The 17618-nt window shown below is 46.0% G+C and overlaps 1 protein-coding gene across 1 annotated transcript in view; it reads right to left on the reverse strand.

The window, feature by feature from the left end:
• CCDC33 (coiled-coil domain containing 33) overlaps positions 1-17618 on the reverse strand; it is a 642117-nt gene that overhangs the window by 390281 nt on the left and 234218 nt on the right. The window contains exon 6 of the mRNA XM_030187021.1: positions 6775-6884. Coding sequence (XP_030042881.1) covers positions 6775-6884 — 110 coding nt within the window. The remainder of the gene's footprint in view (positions 1-6774; positions 6885-17618) is intronic.

Consider the following 17618-nt stretch of genomic DNA (forward strand, 5'->3'; position numbering starts at 1 on the left):
GCTTTTAGGAACAAGGTTCAGAAACAAGACACACAGGAACAAGGAGTCACAGGAACAAAGCTAGACAGGAAACAAAGCATACAGGAATAAGGCTTCTATGGACAAGGTTTATAAGAGCAAGGCTTTCGGGAATTAGGTTCAGAAACAAAGCACACAGGAACAAGGATTCAGGGATAAGATTCACAGGAAACAAGGCATACAAAATCAAGGCTTCAGGGACATGACACACAAGAACAAAGTCAAGCAGCAGCACACTGAGCAGAAGGTTTCAATGTATTATCGACGATGACACCCAGATCCCTTTCTTGGTCCGTTAACTCCTAACGTGGAACCTTGCATGACTAGCTATAATTCGGGTTATTTTTTTCCATATGCATCACCTTACACTTGCTCACATTAAACGTCATCTGCCATTTAGCCGCCCAGTCTCCCAGTCTCGTAAGGTCCTTCTGTAATTTTTCACAATCCTCTCGCGAATTAACGACTTTGAATAACTTTGTGTCATCAGCAAATTTAATTACCTCGCTAGTTACTCCCATCTCTAAATCATTTATAAATATATTAAAGAGCAGCGGTCCTAGCACTGACCCCTGAGGAACCCCACTAACTTCCCTTCTCCATTGTGAATACTGCCCATTTAACCCCACTCTCTCTTTCCTATCCTTCAACCAGTTTTTAATCCACAATAGAACATTACCTTCTATTCCATGACCCTCCAATTTTTCTCTGTAGTCTTTCATGAAGCACCTTGTCAAATGCCTTTTGAAAATCCAGATACACAATATCAACCAGCTCCTCCAGCAAAAGTGGAGGAGTGTCCCATTTGAGGACTTTCTTCTGGATTGAGGTGGCACAGAAGTTCTCGTAGATTTGGGCAAGACCAAGGTTGTGGAGGCAATGCAGACAGGACTGAGCATGGGGTAACACTCTTCGGGTTCTTCAGAAGGGTTGAAAGCCCTGTACAGGGCATCAGCTTGAATATTCATTTCAGCAGGTCGGAATACCAAGCGGAAGTTAAAGCGGGCAAAGAAAAGAGACCAACGCGCCTCTCGCGGGTTTAGTCTCTTAGCATCCTGGAGGTATAGAAGATTCTTGTGGTCGGTGATCACTGTGATGGAATGTAAAGCCCCTTCCAGGAGATATCACCATTCTTGGAGAGCCATTTTAAGGGCTAACAATTCCTGGTCCCCAATAATGTAGTTACGCTCTGCTGAAAATTTTTTGGAAAGAAAGAAACAGGGGTGACGCTTGCCAGAGTCTGAGGTTTGAGACAGAATGGCCTCAGACCCCAAAGAAGAGGCATCCACTTCTAAGATGAATGGTCTTTTGATATCCGGACTCCGAAGAACAGGGGCAGACAGAAAGGCTTGCTTTAAGGTGGCAAAGGCCTCTTGGGCCTCCAGTGTCCAGTTCTTCACATCAGCACCCTTCCTGATCAGTGCGGTAAGAGAGGCAATGATGAGGGAATATTGGTGGATGAATTGTCGATAGTAGTTAGCAAACCCCCCAAAACGTTGCAAGGCCCAGAGACTCTGAGGCATGGGCCAATCATGTATAGCTCGGAGTTTGGTGGGGTCCATTTGGAGGCCCTCAGAAGAGACAATATATCCCAAAAATGGATAGACCGTTGATGAAACGAGCACTTCTCTAGTTTGGTGAAGGGACGGTAGTCCCGGAGGCACTGGAGAACCGTGCGTACATGACGAGGGTGATCCTGAACAGAAGCAGAAAAAACCAGAGTATCATCCAGGTAAACTATTACTGACGAGTACAGAAGATTTTGAAAAATGAAGTTTATGAATTCCTGAAAAACCGCTGGAGCATTGCAGAGGCCGAACGGCATAACTAGATATTCGAAATGTCCTTCATGAGTATTAAAACGGTCTTCCATTCATCCCCATGGTGGATTTGGACCAGAATGTAGGCACCTCCGAAATCCAGCTTGGTAAAAGATAGACGCTCCCTGCAGACAGTCAAAAAGCTCCAGAATAAGGGGAAGCGTGTACCAATTCTTAATGGTTATTTCATTAAGACCCCGGTAGTCGATACAGGGTCACAGAGAGTTGTCTTTCTTGGTCACAAAAAAGAAACCTTCCCCCGCTGGAGATGAGGAGGGTCTGATGAAGCCCTTTTGGAGGTTTTCGTGAATGTACTCCCGAATGGCAGTAGATTCCTCCCGGGAGAGGGTATATAGCCGGCCCCGAGGTGGAGTTTTGCCGGGAAGCAATTCAATGGGGCAGTCAAAAGGACGATGCGGAGGAAGGGAATCAGCCTCCTGAGCATTGAAAACATCTTGGAAATCACGATATTCCACAGGAAGGGAGGCCTCACAGGGGAGCAAGAGCCCAGGGGAGGCAGTAATAGCCCTCGGAGAAGGAACCACTGGTGTGAGAGGTAGAAAAACATTGGGAACACCAACTGCCAATATCATTAGTAGTCCAACTGATATTAGGTGAGTGTCGTCGTAACCAGGGCAGGCCCAAAATAACAGGATGGATGGCCCGGGGAAGAACCAGAAGCTGAATTTCTTCCTTATGTAAAATCCCAACATGCATCTGCAACGGCAGAGTGACATGAGTAATAGAGTAGTGTAGCGTTAGTCCCTGAATGGAGGTCACTTGTAACGTTGGTTTACAGGCAATCGAGGGAGTTCCTGGTTGGAATAGGAGACTGGCGTCAATAAAATTTCCTCCGGCCCCAGAATTAATCAAAGCCACGGTGTTAATACAGAGTTCCTTCCAGCGCAGGGAAATAGGGACGGAGACAAGATTATCTGGAAGAGGTTAAAAATGACCAAGGACCACTCCTTTCAGTGACCCTGGGTCTTGGCATTTCCCGGTTTTATTCGGACAATGTCTTAGGAAGTGGCTGGCCTGCCCACAGTAGAGGCAAAGTTGATTGTCCCGACGGTGAGCCCTCTCCTTCTCAGAGAGGCAACGCCATCCGATAACCATAGGCTCCTCAGGGACTCCAGAAGTAGAGCTTGCCGCACCTTTGGGAGAAGAAGGGTGCGACGTCTGCGGAGATGGTCTCTGAGAGCAGCGCTGAGTAGAGTGTTCCAGTGACATTTCTTGAAACCGTACGTCGATATGGACGCAGAGGGTGATCAGAGCATCCAAAGCATTCGGAAGTTCCCGGCCGGCCAGTTCATCTTTAATCCGGTCGCTGAGTCCTTGCCAAAAAATGGTTCCATCTTACCTCTGAAGCTAGGCTTCGAAAGCAAACGGCATAAGCACCAACAGAACAATTGCCTTGTTGAATTCGTAGAAGTTCTGCAGCCGCAGAGGAGGGCCATCCCGGCACATCGAAAACTAACCGGAAGCGGCAAAGAAATTCTCCAAGATCAGTGAGTAAAGGGTCCCGTTGCTCCAAAAGAGGAGAGGCCCAAGCCAAAGCAGATCCAGAGAGTAGAGAGATGATATAGATTATCTTGAGTATAACCGTAGAAAAGGCTGCTGGTTGCATTTCAAACAGCATAAGACATTGGTTGAGGAACCCTCGGCAAGCAGAAGGGGTGCCATCAAACCAGGGAGGCTCAGGAAGCCGCAACCCTGGAGTAGGTAACATGGATCCGGACAACGCAGCAGGAGGCTGTCGATGGGATTGAAGGGGTGACATCTGGGAACACACATCCTGTAGAACTCCGGACAGATGGTTTAGCTGGGCCTGTTGCTGCTGAAGAACTTGGGCCAACTCAGACAAGACGGTTTTGTCCAGAGAACTCATGGCTTCGGCATACTGTCAGACTTGTGAGTTCTTGTACCAAGTAAAGCACTACCGAGCCCGGTACTTGGACCAGGTTCTGCTTGGTGGCTGGACAACCCCGGGTTTCACCTGCGCTGACCTCCGTTCCCCAGAGGTTGAGCCCCTAGGTGTGGACGGCCTGCAGGGCTTACGAGATGGAGCAGGAAGCAGGGTGATGAACGTGACGGCCAGACAGGCAGCAGGCTAGAGAGTAATCCAGGTACCGGCAAAGTCAGTAGGCAGGCAGCAGATCAAGAGAGTAATCCAGGTACAGGCAGAGTCAGTAGGCAGGGAGCTGGCAAGAGAGTAGTCCAGGTACAGGCAGAGTCGGCAGGCAGCAGACACGAGAGTAATCCAGGTGCAAGCAGAGTCAGTAGGCAGGCAGCAGACACGAGAGTAATTCAGGTACAGGCAGAGTCAGCAACGAAGAACAAAGTAGAGAAGAAGCACACTACTGAGCAAGTGACACCTACCAAAGCAGAAGCCGAAGCATCGAGTCTGACATCAACAGGGACCAGCAGGGAGAAGGGGCACAGCCATAGGACAAGAGCAGGGGAAGGAGGAACTAGAAGACCAATAGGAGTTAAGCAAGGGAAGCCAGGCAGAAGGAGAGCAGACCCAGGTGGGTGGAAGCAAAGCAATTAAGGAGCCTGCAACCACCGCTCTCTGAACAAACCCAGCGAAGGACTACACACACATGGCTCAGGCAGTGCCAGTCAAGTGTACGTGTCGACGGGACCCCGCACAGCCCGAGAACGCCGCGTGCGTTGAGGTAGGGGACATGACACTTAATGAATGCACTGTATCTGACTCTATCTGATGCCCCAGATAGATGAGTTGCTAGACCATTTAGCTGGGGCCCAGAACCTGATCACAATGGACCTTAGTCGAGAGTACTGGCAGATTCCCCTAACTGCTACTGCTCAAAAGCGATCAGCATTCATTACCCCATTTGGCCTTTATAAATTTACTGTATTGCCTTTTGGAATGAAAAATGACCCTGGTACGCTCCAGTGCTTGGTGAATCGTCTGTTAGATGGACTCCAGGTGCATGGTAGGGCTTATTTTGATAACACTGCTGTGTATAGTCAAACTTGGGATGACCACCTGATCCATTTAAGTGGGGTGTTAGATCGGATCAGGGAGACCCGCCTTACCATCAATCACAGCAAATGTCAGATGGAAATGGCAGAAGTGCACAGGAGGGCACAGAAGGTGGACAGCGAAAGCCTGAGCCAGCTAAGGTGGAAACTATACAGACTTGGCCCACTCCCCAAACCAAAAAGCAAGTATTGGACTTCCTTGGGACAGTAGGATATTACAGAAAGTGTGTGCCTCACTGTAGCACCATAGCCAAGCCCCTGACTGACATGACTAAAAAGAGACTGCACTGAATCATTAGCTGGTCACCAGAATGTGAAGCGGCCTTCCAAGCAGTAAAGACTGCATTAGCTACAACCCCAATACTTGTTGCGCCTGATTACCAGCAAAGATTTGTGGCACAGACTGATGCCTTGACATATGGCATTGGGGCTGTACTCAGTCATGTGAATAGCAGAAGGGAGGAGCACCCCACTGTGTATCTGAGTCGCATGATCCTTGACTGAGAGATAGTATATACACTATAGATAAAGAATGTTTGGTCTTAGTGTGGGTCCTTAAGAAACTGAAACCATATCTGTATGGGCAAGACATCTGTCATCACAATCCACTGGTCTGGCTTAAAAGAGTCTCGGGAGAGAATGGGAAGCTACTCTGGTATAGCCTGTCCCTGCAGATGTACAATTTCACCATACAGCACTGGAAGGGCAGTGAACATGGCAATGCTGATGGACTCTCCAGGAAGGAAGAACCAGGACTGCCCTGACACTGGACTGTCGAGACCCAACCAGCAGATTGAAGAGGCTGCAATCCGCAGTTTCTCTTAAAGAGGGGAGGTGTGGTGAAACAGGGGGTTTTCAAGCCTGTGAATTTTAATATTTTTCTGTGGTGTATTTCTCTTGTTTGGCCAGCAGGTGGTGTTTGTTCTATGTTTTAAGGCTGTTCTTTTGTTACATTTGTACCCCGCACTTTCCCGTTCATGGCAGGCTCAATGCGGCTTACATGGGGCAATGGAGGGTTAAGTGACTTGCCCAGAGTCACAAGGAGCTGCCTGTGCCTAAAGTGGGAATCGAACTCAGTTCCTCAATTCCCCAGGACCAAAGTCCACTACCCTAACCACTAGGCCACTCCTCCACTGTTGCAGAGAAGACTGTTTCTTTCTAGCTTTGGCCCTGAGTAAAGAGTATCCTGCCCTGCTATTGACCAGATTCTTTGAAAAGTTAATGCTCTGGGCTCCGATTGGCCCTGGAGTTCAAAATCCAGCCAAGAGGTACTGAATTTTCCCCATTCTCAGCTAGGGAGTGCAGAAGGTAAACATCTCTGCTCTGAGACCCTGCTCAAGATCAGTGAGCAGTTATTTTCCTGAAACTCCTCAGGTGCTACCCACGTAGTTACAAAGTGTTTAGATAGCTTTAATATTGATCCTTATTCAGTTACCTATTATTGCTTGTTGTTTTTCCATCCATTTTATATGGCTCGCTGTTCTATTTTTCTGATATAAACCCATTAGTTTATTAGCTCTGCTGTCCTGGACTGACTAAGAATCCAGGTGGTTTTTGTTTTGGGTCTGTGGGTGTTTTCTAGGAACTGTGGGATCCCTGAGAGTATGGCCCCAGTATCCTTAGAAATCACTGGGAAATATCTTGAGAGTGGGAGACTCACTCAGAGGCAAGCAGGACCCAGTCGGTGGAAGGAGGGTGCTAGGTTAGAGCACATACCCAGGTGCAGGTGGGCCTCAGCAGTGGTGGGGACAGACCCTCCAGGTGGCCGCAGGGTTAACCCTAGGTGGGTGCTAGGCATTTCATGACATGGACACTAGGTTTACAGAATTTGTAAATACAGGGACATACAAGGGGAATGCCTGATAAGAACAGGCCATTGTAGAACTGCCTGCCCTGGTCTATTGGTACTAAAATTACGATGACTCACCTGAACCATCTCCAAGTAGTAATGGTGGAAAGGCTGGAGGTAATTTACAGGAAACTTGTAAGTTACGAGCAGTTCTTTGGTTTCACTATCTGCTACACTTAAGATCACAGCTGGAAGGAAAAGAAACACGAAAAACAGAGCCAACAATCAGATATACTAAAATTTCACTATTTCCATCCCTGGACAGGTTTGAAAACAAAGACAAGCTAACAACTGAAATTTGACATTAGACATTGTGAAGATAATTCTATAATGAACGAGCCAATATTTAGGTGCCAGAAATAGGGATAAATGACCAGAACGGTAGCACATACATCTATATGCATATACATGCATAAATGCCAATACTCTGGCTGTGAAAAAGATAGCCCCTGAATGAGATAGAACATAGTTTGAAGGTGGGCATACATATGGGCAGAATCTGAATTTAGCTTGGGTGGGGAACACACTTACATATGCAAATTATAGAACACTATAATTTATGGGGAGGGGTTTAACCAATCTACATGCGAGTATTCACAGCAGCTTTAAGGCTAGTGTATGTGATTCAGCCTAAAATATAGGTATCTTTTTCATCTATTATACTAGTATTCTATAAAGGAAAGTTGTCACCTACAAATCTTTTCAGTCAGACTTTCTCACTCTGGACCCCCTTTCTGAAATTATAACTTGGGGACACTTATTTGAACCTATGCCACTGGCTTCCAAGGTTGCCTGCTGGTCACCAATGCAGCATTTGCTCTTAGTCTTTGAAAGTATGCTTGCAGACCCATTGGTATAAACAGGGACAGCCCAAGGCAATCTGCTGCCTGAGGCAAGGATGGCACTCCTCCCCCCCCCCCCCCCCCCCCCCACCAGCCCAACATCTCTTCCTTCTTTCTCTCTCTCTCTCCCACCCCCAGCCATGTGGTCTGGCATCTCCCCTCTTCCTTCCTCAACTCTCTTCCCTGAGTGTAACTTCTTTTTTAGTTTTATAAAAGTTGTCAGCAGAAGCAATTTCCATCCTGTGCCCTGCTGCTGGCACTGGCTTCTTCTGTCTAGTGCAGCCCGCCTCTCTGATGTAACTTCCTGTTTCCTCAGAGTTGGGCCACAGTAGAGAGAAGAAGCCGGTGCCAATGGCAGGGCAGCATATGGGAATCGCTGCTGCTGCCAATGACTTTTGAAAAACAAAACAAAGACGGTAGATTCGGGGAAGGGGGTTGAGAAAGGAAGAGGGTAGAAGCCAGACCGTGGCCGGTGTGAGTAGAATGGAGCAAGATGCCATTCCATGAAGAGTGCCACCTGAGGCCCCCACCTCAGTTGGCCTGATGGTACAAATTACCTATAAGAAACACTGTGGAGGGTTTGAAAATGTAGATGAAAACACGCACACCTTCAATTAGCCAGCTACCACCATGATTCTACTGTTCTAATTATATAGCCTAAGGCAAGAAGCAGGTTGCAATAGGGGTCTGCTCTACCTCTGAATTTTCATTTTTCACATGTGTAGCTAGCTGCCCTGAGAAGGCTTTCATTTTCTTACATACTGTTTGCAAGCCTGAAAACTATTGAAGCAATGTACATTCAGGTATAGTAGGTATTTTTATATCCCTGGAAGGCTAACAATCTGAATTTGTATCTGAGGCTTGAGGTTTAAGAAACTTATCCAAGATCACAAAGAGGTGCAGTGGCCTTCCCTGATTCTTGGCCCATTGCTGTAACCATTTGGCTACTCATCCACTCCATTTTAAATCTTCTCCCTTCTGCCATCTGTTCTCCATTCTTTGTCTTTCTAACTCTGCTCCAGAAGAGCAAAATACATTGATAGACAGTTGCTATTGCAGCCAGCAGAAAGAGAAGAGGATCAGGATGGAACTGTATACACCTATGTTTTAAAACACACTTTGCAAGCGAATAATGTCTCCAATATTATTAGGAGACACTGGAACATCGTTCAAACTTTACCTCAATTTGCGAAATCTGCAGTGAGAATGGCATATAGCAGAGGAAATAATTTAAAGGAGCTTTTATGCTCGTCAAGATCGAATTCCCAGAGAAATATGACTTTTAATGGACACAAAAAGTGTGGTGATTGTTTGATGTGTTCCATTATGGTTGAGACAAGAGAATTTGTCAATCCCACTACGGGACAAAGATATGCTCTATATACCAATCCATGGGAGTCATTTATTGTATTCAGTGCCCATGCAGCAAGATCTATGTTGGTCAGACCACTCGACAGTTATATGTCCGTCTCATAGAACACAAAAGTGTTATTTCAACAAAGAAGACTATGTCCCCTCTGGCAATACGTTGCAATGAATTTTCTCATAGTTTCAAAATGCTCAGATGTCTAGTTCTACAACAAGTTGATTGGCGTTTGCAGGGAGAAGAAGCCCGATTGTGGTTGTTAAGAAAAGAACAGCAGTGGATCTTTCGACTAAAATCAATGAACCCTGTGGGCTTGAATGGGAAGATTGAATGGATGCATTTTCTTTAATATATGAAAGAGATTTAGATTTAGATTTTCACTTACCAATGGGGGTATGTCTTTTTGCAGCCTGAAGAATTGTGATTGGACACTGATGACAGCGTGTGACGTCACAATTTGTATTTATAGGACCGCCATGTTTAAATACTCTTGCCCTTCATGCTACCGTCGGCATTTTTGAACGGATTGTAAGCAGAGTCAGTATTAAATAAACTGTTTTTGTAGAAAGTTTATAAGGATTTAAATATTTTTTTCTCCTCCTTATGCACAGGATTTATGACCGAAGAATTGGGTGATTGCATGGCTGTGGTCCTGAAGCAGCGGAATGTGAAACGGGACCGTTGACCACAGTTAAATCACGGTCTGGGAGGAGAAAGCCTGCAGTCAGCCGAAGTTAAGTTTAAAAGTTTTATATAGTATACTCGGCAGAGCGGCTTTGTTATAGAGCATTAAGAAAAATAACTTTCAAAAAAATGTTTTAAAAAAGAGGAGGTTTATAGAAACGCCTGTGATGATGAAGCTGTAGCCTTTACCCCATTTTTATTTGTGGGGGAGGGGGGGCTTGTTTTTGAGGCGATTTCCTCCTTTAATTGAAGAACTCTGACTTGCACATTGATAACTGTGTTATGTGTGCAAATATTGCCATTAGTGCACAGGCATTTTTAAAAATGACCATGGGAGCACTTAGCACTGCAGGGCTCTCACATTATCCGTGTTCTAACCAGTTAGAGGCAGATGCACTAAAGCTAAATGAGCCTTTAATGACTCTCCAACGAGGAAAATTTGATCCGTTGCATGCATCAAAGGGCTTTTACCGAGGAAGCCAGCAGCTAACGAAAACGGAATGGAGATGAGCAATTAGTGTGAAAACCCCATTGAAACGACATGCACTAACCTTTTCCGATTGCCTTTACGCAGGAAAAAGACAGGAAATCTAACGAGAGGTCTGGACCTCTCGTTAGGACAGCTCTGTGCCAGGAAAAATCGTAAAGTGAAACTTTGAGCCAATCCCAGCGCATTAGCAGAGCTAAAAGCGCTGTGATTGGTCCAAAGGACGTCAGAAAACACATAAATAAATAAAAATAAAAAAAGGATCGGGAGGGGGCAAGGGCGCTCATCAGGAGCGTCCTGTACGGACGGCCTTGCCCCCCCCCCCCGCTGCTCCCCACTTTCCGCCGCTCCCCCCACCCCGAAAAGCAAAATTCAAGCAGCCCCTGCCCCCCTCCCTTCCTCACTACTCTCTCACCTCAGCTCCGCCTCCCGACATCCTCCGTCCTGTGCCCGCCCCCTTTTGGGGTCGTCGCCGCCATTCCCCTCCTCCATCGGGCCCCCCTCCCTCTTACCGGGCCCGTGCAACGCCTCTCTCCTCTGTCCGAAGGCGCTGCACGGGCAAGAAGAAAGCTGATGCTTGCCTTCGCCCAGCTTCGATGGCGCGTCTTTCTCCTGCTGCGCCCGCCCCTGTCTGACGTCAGTAACCTACGTAGGTTACCGACGTCAGACAGGGGCGGGCCCAGCAGGAGAAAGACGCGCCATCGAAGCTGGGCGAAGGCAGGCATCAGCTTTCTTCTTGCCCGTGCAGCGCCTTCGGACAGAGGCGAGAGGCGCTGCACGGGCCCGGTAAGAGGGAGGGGGGCCCGATGGAGGAGGGGAATGGCGGCGACGACCCCAAAAGGGGGCGGGGCACAGGACGGAGGATGTCGGGAGGCGGAGCTGAGGTGAGAGAGTAGTGAGGAAGGGAGGGGGCAGGGGCTGCTTGAATTTTGCTTTTTCGGGGTGGGGGAGCGGCGGAAAGTGGGGAGCAGCGGGGGGGGGGGGGGGCAAGGCCGTCCGTACAGGACGCTCCTGATGAGCGCCCTTGCCCCCTCCCGACCCTTTTTTTTAATTTTTGTTTTGATTTGGGAGCCATGTGCTTGTGATTTGACTGTGTTTTGACTGTTTGTGGCATGCGCAGAGCAGCTAACATAACGCTTGGCTGCTCTGCGCATGATTTGGGGGCCGATTTACAATGTGTATTGTGATTCTTTGATACATTGTACGTTTCAATACCGATCTCAGCATGTGTGACTTTTTTTTTTGGTGCATTTTTCGTTATTTTAAAATCGTTAGGGACTTTAACGATTTAGATTTTTTTACGTTTGGTTGCTGCATCTGCCTCTTAGTGTGTTTGGAAATATAGATGTGCTAACTAGTTAGAACAGGAATACTCACTCTCTGCCCCTCACATGTCCTCTCAAAAAACAAAATTGTGCATGGTTAGTGCATGCTCATGACAAAACTAACATGGACTGCTTTAGCCATTTTCAAGATGTTAGGTGCACAATAGCACCTAACAGTTTAGTAAAAGGGCCTCATAGTTTATTACATAGTAACACAGTAGTTGACAGCAGTAGAAAAAGACAAATTGGTTAGAACATAAGAATAACCATACTGGGTCAGACCAATGGTCAATCTAGTCCAGTATCCTATTTCCAACAGTGGCCTATCCAGGTCACAAGTATCTGGCAGAATCTCAAATAGTAGCAACATTCCATGTTACCAACCCTAGGGCAAGCAGTGGCTTCCCCTATGTCTATCTCAATAGCACACTATGGACTTTTCCTCCAAGAACTTGTCCAAACCTTTTTTAAACCCAGATACGCTAACTGCTGTTACTACATCCTCCAGCAAAGAGTTCCAGAGCTTAACTATTTGTTAAAAAAATATTTCCTCTAATTTGTTTTACAAGTATTTCCAAGTAACTTCATTGATTGTCCTGTAGTCTTTCTACTTTTTGAAAGAGTAAAAACTCGATTCACTTCTACTCATTTAACACCACGCAGGATTTTGTAGACCTCAATCATATCTCCCCTCAGCTGACTCTTTTCCAAGCTGAAGAGCCCTAACCTCTTTAGCCTTTCCTTATATGAGAGGAATTCCAATCCCTTTATGATTTTGGTCGCTATTCTTTTAACCTTTTCTAATTCCGCTATATCTTTTTTGAGATACGGCGACCAGAATTGGATGCAATACTGAAGGTGAGGTCACACCACAGAGCGATACAAAGGCATTATAATATTCTCGGTCTTATTTACCATACCTTTCCTAATACTTCCTAGCATCCTGTTTGCTTTTTTGGCTCCCGCTGCACACTGGGCAGAACATTTCAGCGTATTGTCTACATCAACACCTAGATCTTTTTCTTGGGTGCTAACCAACAAGGTGGACCCTAGCCTCAGGTAAGTATGATTTGGATTATTCTTCCAAATGTGCAACACTTTGCATTTGTCCATATTAAATTTCATCTGCCATTTGGATGCCCAGTCTTCCAATTTCCTAAGGGCTTCCTGCAAATTTTCACAGTCTGCATGTGTTTTAACAACCTTGAATTGTTTTGTGTCATCTGCAAATTTAATCACCTCACTTGTCGTTCCAATTTCCAGATCATTTATAAATATGTTAAATAGCACCAGTCCCAGTACAGATCCCTGTGGCACTCCACTATTCACCCCCTCCATTGAGAGAAATGACCATTTAACCCTACCCTCTGTTTTCTGTCCAATAACCAATTTGTAATCCACAACAGAACACTGCCTCCTGTTATGATCTTGCCGGTCTGGCAGTGGAGGGGTGTGGACTTCATTCCTGATTGGCTGTCAGGGTTTGAGCTGATGTCAGTGGGTAGTACTTAAGCCTACATGTTCCTGCTTCTCCTGCTTTGGCGTTACATTCCTTTGTGGCTAAGCCTTTGCAGTTCTCTGTCAGAACGTTGTGCTCTGGTTTTGAATCTGTGTTCCCCTGTTCGGGGCTTTCAGTTACTTTCCCTTTGTCTGGGATATCTCGTGCCAGCGTGGGTGTGTGTGTGTATTCAGCTGGCTGTTTAGTTACCTTTGTCTGAGTTAGTTTCTGTCAGCGTGTGTGTGTGTGTGTGTGTGTGTGTATCAGTTCACTTGCCTCCAGCTGGGGCTCTCCCTCGCTGCTTGCAGTTCTCTGTGGGAGGCCAGCTGCTTTGTTTGTTCAGTGGGGGCTTCGCTCTGGTTCTGCCTACTGGGCAGGCTGCTGGTCCGGGCCTTCCCTCAGGTTTGTTTATTTAGTTGTCTTCCGCCTCTGTGTTCCTGCCTCTGACTTCTGGTTCAGCAAGTGTTAACCCCTTGTGTACTGTGTCTCTGCCTCTGACTTCTGTGTGTTTAAGACAGAGGATTTTCTTCCTCCCTTTTGTGTCTTTGCCTCTGGCCTCTGGGTTGGGGGCTAGTCTACTTTTTTGTTTGCTGTATCTGTCTCTGGCTTTTGTGGCTTTTAGTTAGTTCGTTTCCCTTCTGTGCTGGGGGGTTCCTGGCTGCGGTGTTCTTGTGGCAGCCCAGTCTTCTAGTTGTTTTCTCCGTATTCCCCTGTGGTTACTGGGTGCCTCCTGTACTAGTTCTCCTTTCCTGCGCTAGTTTCCTGAGAGGTGTTGCACCCCGCTCTGGTTCCTGTGGTGTCTTTCCTTGTTAGTCTGGGGGGGGGGGGGGGCTTCTGTCCTGGGTCTTTGGAGCCTCTGGGGTTGGTTATTTTTCCTGCGCCCTGTGGCTGGTGTTCAGTGCGCTGCTGGCACCTTGGGTCCAGTGGGGACTCCTGTGTTCCTTTCCCCATCCCTGGGTGTGTATCAGTTCCAGTTCGGTCATGAGGCCCGCACGAGTGTGTGTGAGTGTATCGGTTCCCGTTCGGCCGTGAGGCCCGCTTGTATGCCTATTTCCCTTTCTTCCTGAGGTGCTGTGTGTGTGTAGGCAAGTGGTGGTGGATAGCTGGGGTGTGTAGTGGCGGGTTGGTCTCCCCTAGGCCTTGGCCTCTGCTACCAGCGGGCCTCGGCCTGGGCTCAAGGGCTCACGACCAATCCAACAGATTACATCTCCTATCCCAGAACTCTTTAATTTTCCCAGGAGTCTCTCATGAGGAACTTTGTCAAAAGCTTTCTGAAAATCTAGATACACTACATCAAATGGCTCACCTTTATCGACATGTTTATGCACGCCTTCAAAGAAATAAAGCAAACTGATGAGGCAAGACTTCCTTTGGTTGAAACCATGCTGACTTTGTCCCATTAAACCATGTTTGTCTGTGTGTTCTGTAATTTTATTCTTTATAATAGTTTCCACTATTTTACCCAGCACTGAAATCAGGCGTACTGGTCTGTAATTTCCCAGATCACTCCTGGAACCCTTTTGAAAAATCGGCACCACATTGGCCATCCTCCAGTCTTTAGATACTGTTTGCCCAGTTATTCCTATGAATGCTGCAAGGATATATCTCAGCTGCTAATCAAAAAAGCTTGCAAGTCAAATTTTGTTTAATTCATTGGTTCTCTATCATCTGTGCATAGAAACATACAAGAACCCACACATAATCTAATGTTCTCCTTCCACCCCTCTCCCTGTACCAAAATTTGTGACACTGGTGCTCTAAATCTGGCACCTTAGACCCCCATTGTTTGCTAGCTAATGCTCAGTCATGATCAACTTATTGGAATGACCCAGTTAGTGTCTGGGGCATTGTAGCTTGCTGGTATCACTCCAGCTAAGCATAACCTGCCACATTGCAGACTTCTGCTTTCCTTCACTGTACATGTTGTCCTCATCACTTTTCTTCTTACCTTTGCTTTTGAGAGAATGACAGCTGAGTTACCTGAAATACTGCAATCTCCCAACTGTATTTCTCCTAATATCATAGAAATGAACAACACATTAATTCCTTTATGCCCATCTAGTGTGTGCAATTCTATTTCTACTGCAGTGCCACAGACCTCAGTTTTGCTTTGACTTTTCCTTTACTTCTTTGCCACCAAGGGTCCTCTATACTTATCCCATGCATATTTTAGTTCTGTCATTTTTGTCTTTACCACCTTCACTGCGAGTTTCTTCCATTCATCCACCATACTTTTTGTGAAGAAATATCTCCTTCTGTTGCAACTGAGCCTACCCATGTGGAGCTTCATATTTTGGTTGCTATATAGCAAATGAAGATTTCCTTTTCATTTAATGTTTCATGTCAGAACTCTTCTACTTTGAATATTTTTATTGAAATCATCACTAATAGAACATTTAACAATATATAATGCATGATGTTATATCTCAAATGTTAATTTCACATTCTCTGTGGTCTACTGCTGACAAGCTTCTCCTTGTCTACTATTTCTCCTTTCTTTCATATGGGATTAAAGAATTACAATTTGAATAAAACCAAAGGAGGCAGATATTTTCTTTTGCTCCGTTTCAGGTATTTTCAAATTTATAGCCAGAGCACATTCCTTTGTTTGCATTTTATTCATTGTGTTGACTACCCATTCACCTCCATCTGTCTAGAAATCTCTTGCTTCCTCCAGACAGGAGTTATATTATGGGGGTCATTTCAGAAGCACCTATGCCTGTAAATAGCGGTATTAACGTGTAGATTGCACACATATTTAAATGGCAATTTCAAAAAGCCACTATTTACATGTCATATCCACACAATGTAGAGAATTCAAGGGGGTGTGCCCTAGGCAGGATAAAAATCTACGTGAGTATTCTTCATTTTACAAAGGGAATACATGTTTATGGGAACAAGATCTAAAATGAAGGCAACTATTTGCTGTGCTGTAATACCACTTCCTTAGTTAAAGCTTAATGGGAAAGAGGAGAGTCAAGTAGGGGAAGCTCCCCTTGTTACTGTAGCATTCTAGCTCTGGTGGCCCAATGGACACTTGTGTGTTGCACACAGGAGCCTAAATTGGAGAATCAGGGGTGAGCCTGGCTATTATTGACACCAGAATGTAGCAGTTTGATGTCTTCCTTGGAGATGGAAGCATCCATGGCTCTCCCTTACTACCATGGTTTTGACCTCCCTCCCCCCCACCAAGAATTTGGGTGTGACACTGAAGAATTCTGTCAATAACCTGAAGAGAGGCTGCTGGCATTGGACCTTCTATGACATAAGCTCTGCGGGATCAACTCAGGGCAGACTTGGTGAAACAGGAGGTGACTGAAGAAAGAGGGCAGCAAGTTAAGGCTTCCAAGATTTCCAAGGGAGCCCCATGCTGAGTTCAGGTTCAGTACGGCTACCTACTTCTGAATCTGAGTGTTGTATCTCACATCCAAAAGCTATTCACATTGAAAACAATATGAGAAGCCATTCCTCAGCTGGGTAAAGCTTTGATGCCCCAGATACAATTTATTTCTATTAAAGTACAAGAGAAAGCTCTTAAGATTAATGATAATGAAGGATCAATTTCCCAATTAAAAATTAACATTAAATGAAGTTCAGGTTAAAATGCAGAGTCTTCAGGCTGTTAACCTTGCTTTAGTTAAAGATAACACCATTATTAAAAATAAAGTGGAATCATTGGAAAATGATATTTGAAGCTGCAATATAATTTTCCTAAATTTCCACTAATATCACTGAAGGAAATGTTTAAAACATAAATGGCTGAAATATTAAAGATTTTTGAACAATCTTAGCTTGTTACTTTTATTAATCGTAAAAGAATTTCAGGTGCCCCTGTGATGGGCCCTTCTTGAATGCAGTTGATTCAGAGTGTGCCTGGGTGCTGGTAGTTTTCCAGGACTTTATTTCCTTCCTTATTATTCTTGGATTTTCCCCATATTTATTTGTGGACTGATAAATATGGGTAGATTTAGAAATTATGATTCACGTGGAGGGGCATAATTGAAAGGGGCGCCCAAGTTTTCCCAAGGACATCCTCGCAGGACGTCCCGGCAAAGGGGCAGGGAAACCCATATTATCAAAGCAAGATGGGCGTCCATCTTTTGTTTCGATAATACGGTCGGGGACGCCGAAATGTTGACATTTAGGTCATCCCTAGAGATGGTCGTCCTTAGACTTGGCCATTTCTGATTTTTGGCGATAATGGAAACTAAGGACGCCCATCTCAGAAACGACAAAATGCAAGCTCTTTGGTCGTGGGAGGAGCCAGCATTCCTAGTGCACTGGTCCCCCTGACATGCCAGGACACCAACCGGGCTCCCTAGGGGGCACTGCAGTGGACTTCACAAATTGCTCCCATGTACATAGCTCTCTTACCTTGTGTGCTGAGCCCCCCCCCCCAACCCACCACTGTGCACCACTACCATAGCCCTTACAGGTGAAGTGGGGCACCTATATGTGGGTAGAGTGGGTTTCTGGTGGGTTTTGGAGGGCTCACATTTACCACCACAAGTGTAACAGGTAGGGGGGATGAGCCTGGGTCCGCCTACCTGAAGTGCACTGCACCCACTTAAACTGCTCCAGTGAGTATGATAGTTGAGGCTGGCATTGAGGCTGGCAAAAAAAAAAATTTTTTAATTTTTTGAGGGTGGGAGGGGGTTAGTGACCACTGGGGGAGTAAGAGGAGGTCAGCCCCAATTCCCTCCAGTGGTCATCTGGTCAG

The sequence above is a fragment of the Microcaecilia unicolor genome, chromosome 1 (genome assembly GCF_901765095.1).
Source record: "Microcaecilia unicolor chromosome 1, aMicUni1.1, whole genome shotgun sequence".
Lineage (NCBI taxonomy): Eukaryota > Metazoa > Chordata > Amphibia > Gymnophiona > Siphonopidae > Microcaecilia > Microcaecilia unicolor.